This window comes from Verticillium alfalfae, genomic scaffold, assembly GCF_000150825.1.
Source record: "Verticillium alfalfae VaMs.102 supercont1.2 genomic scaffold, whole genome shotgun sequence".
Taxonomy (NCBI): Eukaryota; Fungi; Ascomycota; class Sordariomycetes; order Glomerellales; family Plectosphaerellaceae; genus Verticillium; species Verticillium alfalfae.
In genome coordinates, this window is record NW_003315037.1 from 1210421 (window position 1) to 1215992 (window position 5572).

General features: G+C 61.1%; 2 protein-coding genes across 2 annotated transcripts; both read right to left on the reverse strand.

Moving 5' to 3' along the window:
- Positions 1 to 351: 351 nt before the first annotated feature.
- VDBG_01827 (choline kinase) lies at positions 352 to 2859 on the reverse strand (the record flags this gene model as incomplete). Its single annotated transcript, XM_003007593.1, has 3 exons — positions 352 to 1152; positions 1221 to 2773; positions 2838 to 2859. The coding sequence occupies 3 exons, from the start codon at positions 2857 to 2859 to the stop codon at positions 352 to 354; spliced, it is 2376 nt and encodes a 791-aa protein (XP_003007639.1).
- A 1965-nt stretch (positions 2860 to 4824) lies between these two features.
- Positions 4825 to 5052, reverse strand: VDBG_01828 (conserved hypothetical protein; the record flags this gene model as incomplete). Its single annotated transcript, XM_003007594.1, has 1 exon — positions 4825 to 5052. The coding sequence occupies one exon, from the start codon at positions 5050 to 5052 to the stop codon at positions 4825 to 4827; it is 228 nt and encodes a 75-aa protein (XP_003007640.1).
- Between the last annotated feature and the right edge of the window lie 520 nt (positions 5053 to 5572).

Sequence of the window (5572 nt, forward strand, 5' to 3'; positions counted from 1 at the left end):
CCCACCGAGCTCGTCAAGGAGAGGGTCGAGGTGTGGAAGCGGGAGGAGTTCTTCGGGGAGGAGGGCGTCTGGCGGGCGAATCGGGATGGGGCGCAGGGCGTGTATGAGACGGGGCCTCAGGGGACGAAGGAGGAAGAGAGTACGTCGGGACAGGGTCAAGAGCAGAAGGGTGATGCAGTGGCGGAGACGGCGGGACGAGAAGAGATAGAGACGGCGGGAGGAGATTCGAAGGTGGAGAGGTAAACTTCATAGTTCTCACGATATCCTAATGTCGACCATGTCATGACTGCGTGCCATTGGGCCATGTCGATGCATTCAAAAGAGCATTATATTCTTCACCATTTGCTGCACCTACCTCTCGACCAGCTTCAGGCTCGCCCGCAGATCCTCTGGAAGCTCCTCCGCCTTCACCAAGCCCAGTAGCACGCAATCGCCCCAGAAGAAGAGGGCCCGCTCTCGTGCATACCCCCAGTAGTCAAACTCGTCCTCGCCGTCGTCCTTCTTCTCCCCGTCCTGTCCCTGCTCCCCGTCTCCGGCGCTGGGTGCCGACGCCTCGCCACCCTCGTCAGCGACATCATCACCCTCTAGACAGGCAGGCACCTTGGCCTGTACGATACCCCAGGCGATCCACTGCGCGCTGTTGGCCGTCCGCCACAGCCTCGACTCCTCCATGAGCTCCGTCACCGTCTTCTCCGTCTGCTCCTCGCGCAGTCGCTCGTCCTCCTTCCACTGACCCGCAGGCACACGCGCGTCGAGCATAAAGTCGACGATAGAGCTCGACGAGCTCGTGGGGTGCAGCACGGGCGTGCCGCCGCTGGCATGGCCGCCGCCGCCACCGGGCGTGTCGAGGGGCGTCAGGCGCGGCGTCGAGCTGGCATGCGGGAATTTGGGCCGGTGCTCGACATAGGACCGGATGAAGCGTCGCTGCTCCTCGACGGTCGGGTACCGCTCGATCGAGCAGCCGTGCGGCTTGGCCTCGTCGTGGTAGTTGTAGGCCCACTCGGTGAAGTGGTTGGCGAACTCCTGGCCGGGGACGTTGGCGCCAGCATACTCAAAGTCGATGACGATGAGCTGCTTATGCTCGTTGGCCGGCTTGAGGAGGGGCGACTTTTTGTCGTCGGGCCGAACACGCAGAATGTTGCCGTATTGGGTCTGTGCCTGTTAGCGATGCTTATTCAAAGGCGCACAACAAAAAGGCGAGTAGAGACGGGAAGATATACATCATTGTGAGCAAACGTCAGACGGGCGTTGATGTCTTCCTCGCTCCGGTAGAAGCTCGTCAGGAAAGCGCGGTACTTCTCAACAGTGGCACGGAACTGAGACCACTCCACGCCGCACACGAAGCCCTGACCTTGGTAGGTGCTTGTTGGCTTGACCGGCTCCCCGGCTTGCCTGGCGCGCGTCTCGTCGTCGACGGCCATGACTCGCTTCTCCACGTTGTCCAGCCACTTGTCCCAATTGCCCCAGACAGAGGGCCCGGCCTTGCGCTCAGCGTCGAGGAGCTCGATGCCGTCGTGCAATTCGCGCATGCGCTTGGCAATCTGCTTGGACGTCTCCGCGTCTCGCAGGTCCTTGGGTGTCAGAGTCACCGAGTTGAAGTACTCCTCGAAGCGGCCGTTGGTAAACGTGCCCAGGAGGCGAGGCCCAATGCGCTTCCTCGCTAGACGACCGAGAACGCTGAGCTCATTGTCACGGTCGATGAGATGCTCAACCTGGGGGCCGTAGATGCGCAGGAGAACCTTGCTCGGCTGCTTCTTGCCGGGGACGGGTTCCAGGTCCTCGGGGGGTGTGACGACGTAGACGGCGTTGGTCAGCGCGCCGCTCAGCCTCTGGACGGAGATCTTGTCGCCTGCCTCGAGGGGGATACGACGCCAGCCCTTGATACGTAGCGTGTGCGCCAGGCGGATAATCTCGTTTCGGAAGGTGGACCATGCCTCGTGCTCCTTGGCCTCTGCCTTGCCAGACACGAGATTGTCGGAGCTCTTGCCGGCGTTGTAGCTCATGGTCTTGCTGTTGTCGAGAACGGCATCGCAAGATGGCACGACGACGTCGCCGTCGGCATAATCCGTGTCGGAGCTGGCGGTACGATGCAGCATGCTCCGCGAGCCGGACTTTTTGTGTCCCCTCACGGAAGGACGCTGAGGCAGCTTGGGGCCGAGATGCGGAATGGAGTCGAGGCCTAGAGCGGCCATGTTCTCCTCGAGGATGCGCTGCAATTTGTCGAAACTCATGTCGCTGGACTGAGAATCAATCGAGTCGGTGCGATGGCGGAAGGGAAAGCCATCCTGGCCCTTTTCGTCGGGCACGGCAGTCGTCGTGTCGGCAGCTGGTGCTTGAGCCGGGGCCTGGGCCTGGACCTGGGTCTCTTGCTGCTGCTGAGGGCGCTTTCTCCTCGACGATGAAGCTTGACTTCCTGATTTGCGTTGTTCTCGTTTACGGCGTTCATGTTCGAGCCAGTCAGACACCTGCGAAAGAAGCTTCTGACTGACGTAGTGCTGCTTGCGTCGCTCGTGGCCATGGCCGTGGCCATGACTGTGATGCTGCTGCTGCTGCTGCTGCTGCTGCTCAGACGACTCTTCGGGGGTCTCTACGGCTTCTTGGCCGCCCAGACTCGACAGAGAGGTGCGCGAGGAGCTCATGGGCAGGTTGCGGCCACTGAGTCGCTTGGCAATGCCGGCAGAGAACTGCCTTTTCAGGGGCGAGTCGACGGGTAGAGTAGACTCGGACTCCTGCTCAGCCTGGGGCACCGCCTCGGGATCAACAATTTGGACCACTACAGTGTGTCAGCTGACGCTCACGATCGAAATGGCAAAAGCGCTGAGACGGTGACCATTGACTGCGTTGTCGTCGTTGTCGCATTTTGTTGTCGATCGGTCGGTCGGTCGGTCGCATCATGCGCCGACGTCTTGGCAAGAGGATCCAGGGGGGCATGTCAAAGCAATGTCGTCATGTTGCATGTCAACAGCAGAATGCACTCGGCGCATCTTGTTGAGCGAACAAACGACGGCAGATACAGCATGGACAGATGTCAAGGCAAGACGAGGCGCGACAGGTCTTCTTCTCATGAATTTCGTTCTCCAGGATGAGATGAGATTTGGTGCCTCTTGTTGCCTGCCCCAGGAATGCATGGGCCAGATCTTCATCAAAAGGCGAGAGGGTCTGGCTGACAATGATGATGGTGAACTCACTTTTGGGGGTACCGCACTGGGGCGTCAACTTGTGTTGTCTTCGTCGTTCTTGAGGGCAGACCGGAGGGGCTGGCTGCTGGCGCTCGCAGCGGCGTTGGGGAGGGGTGAATCAGACATGGTGATCACGCCGAGCGTCGCGCGCGAAGTTAATGAGAGAGGAGAGAAGGAGACAGCCCGGAGGTGGGTTGGTAGGACAGGAAGTGGAATGCCCGACTCGGCGAAGTCAAGCTGCTGCTGCGCGCTTGGGCTCCGTCCTCAGAGGGCCTCTCGAATCGTTGTAGGGTGGTTGGGAGGCGATGGTCTCACAACAGGTGGATGCTGCCAGTGCAAAGCAATAATTTCAGCCGGCGTGCATCGGAAAAAGGAGGGGGGAGGGAGGGAGAGAGATGGAGGGAGTGGTGGAGGGGGAAAAGCGGCGTCTCGTGTCTCGTGAGAAGTGGTTCGTGTTCTTTGAGGAGGAGTCGCTGTTTGGGAAATTGTCGTGTGGAAACTTGAACTTGACGTTCCCCCCGCCAATCTTGGCATCGCACCGCCTCGGCTGAGCCGCCTAGCCACATCTGTACTGGCCGGGGCACAGGCAGCAAGGTGCCTCAACCGCTCACCGCTCAGTGCAAGCACCACCTACCTAGGTGCCTAGGTAGACGCCTTAGGTTAGTAGGTGCCTACCTGGTAGGGCAGGCCTAAGTACTAACTCACTACCTTACCTAGGGCCCTTATCGTCCCGCACCTTAGGGACCTAGGTGGCCCGTGATAGCAAACCGTCCTGTGTGGCTGACCACCTCGGTTACCTACCTTACCTTAGGTAGGTATCTTACCACCCTACGTACCTACCCTGGGGTGGTTCAGTCAGGCATCTACCTAGGGAGCTCAGTAGGTACTGTAGCTACCTGAACCCACCACGCAAGGCAACTACCCCACAAGAACCCCTGGCTTGCCTCCCCCCCCCCTGTCAGGTGCATCACTGTCCAACTGCAACTGCCAGGGATCAGGCCCTAGACGCACCTGGGACGACCCCTCAGAGATGCAGGCCACGAGCTTCCCCAAAGCGTGCCGATTCGTATGTGTTGAACTAGATGCGTCTGGCAGAAAGCTCATCTCAGATTAGGGCTCTGTGTCTCCATGTTCGCTGAACACAACTACTGACAGGTCCGTCCAGACTCGTTCCGATGCATTTCCTGGCATTGTAGCACATACGCCAATCGAGTGGCGTTGCCTTCCACATCACATGCGAGCGAAGGGACAGACTGGCGCGATCGTCAATACCATTTGCCACTTGGACAACGTGCTCGTGGCGCTCGGGAGGCTGCAGCTGGCTTCGCTAACGGAGGAGTGGTGGTTTGGCTTGTTACCATATGATGCCATCCTACTATGCTGGTCTCGCCCTTGGGACCGACCAACCTCAGCTCCGCCAGGCAACTCGACTGTGCTATTGTGGCACGTACAACTCAAGCCGCTGCCAACCGATGTACATATATGTCAGACATGGACTAGTGAAGGCGTCTCGTCCTACTCTACCGTGTTTTGGCACTACACAACGACCTGCTGTGGAGGCACTCTTGCCATTGACCCGAACTACCTACCGACCATGAGGTGCTGTGGCCTGGACGAGCAGATATCCCATGCTGCCGCCCATGACTTACTGCTCCCTCGCCAGCGCCCACGCCACCGCCGCCTGGACATCGTCCACAATGGCCGTCGGCGGGTACGCGCTCTCGCCACGGTCCGCCTGCCAGACGCCGGTCCGCACGAGCACCGACGCCCAGTTCGTGCCCTGCTTGCTGCGGTACTCGTTGGCGCCGCGAATGTCGCTCTCGGGGTTGTCGCCGAACATGTACACCGGCGGAGCGGCGTCGAGCTTCGGCATCGGGCCCCCTGCCGCGCAAGAGCGGGGGGGGGCTGTTTGAGCCCCCCCCTCGGGGAAGCGGAAAATCTCGGGGCAAGGGCTTCCAAAAGCCCTTCCCCGCAAGGGGCGTGCCGCCGGGGACCTTGGCCCCACGGCGGCGATGGCCTCCTGGAAGGGCGCCCTGGGCGAGGCGCGGCTGGTGGTAGCCCCGTCGACCACAGCAGGTCCGAGTTGGACAGGATGAGCGGCGGCTGGCCGTCCTGCTGCCAGCCGGCGTTGGGCAGCGACGCGTCGCCGTTGCGGTCCGAGTAGGTGCCGAGGATGCCGCGGCGCGACAGCAGCAGGTCGAGGATGAGCTGCACGTCGAGCGCCCAGTCGCGCGGGTCGTTGAAGACGAACATGGCGTCGATCGTCAGCGCGTCGGCGTCGGCGACGCCCGGCCCGTGCAGCGGCCTGGGCAGCGGCCGCGCCGTCGTACGGTACACCTCCTCCATGAGCGGCTCAAAGGGCCAGATCTCCGGGTGCGCCGTCAGAATGTCGG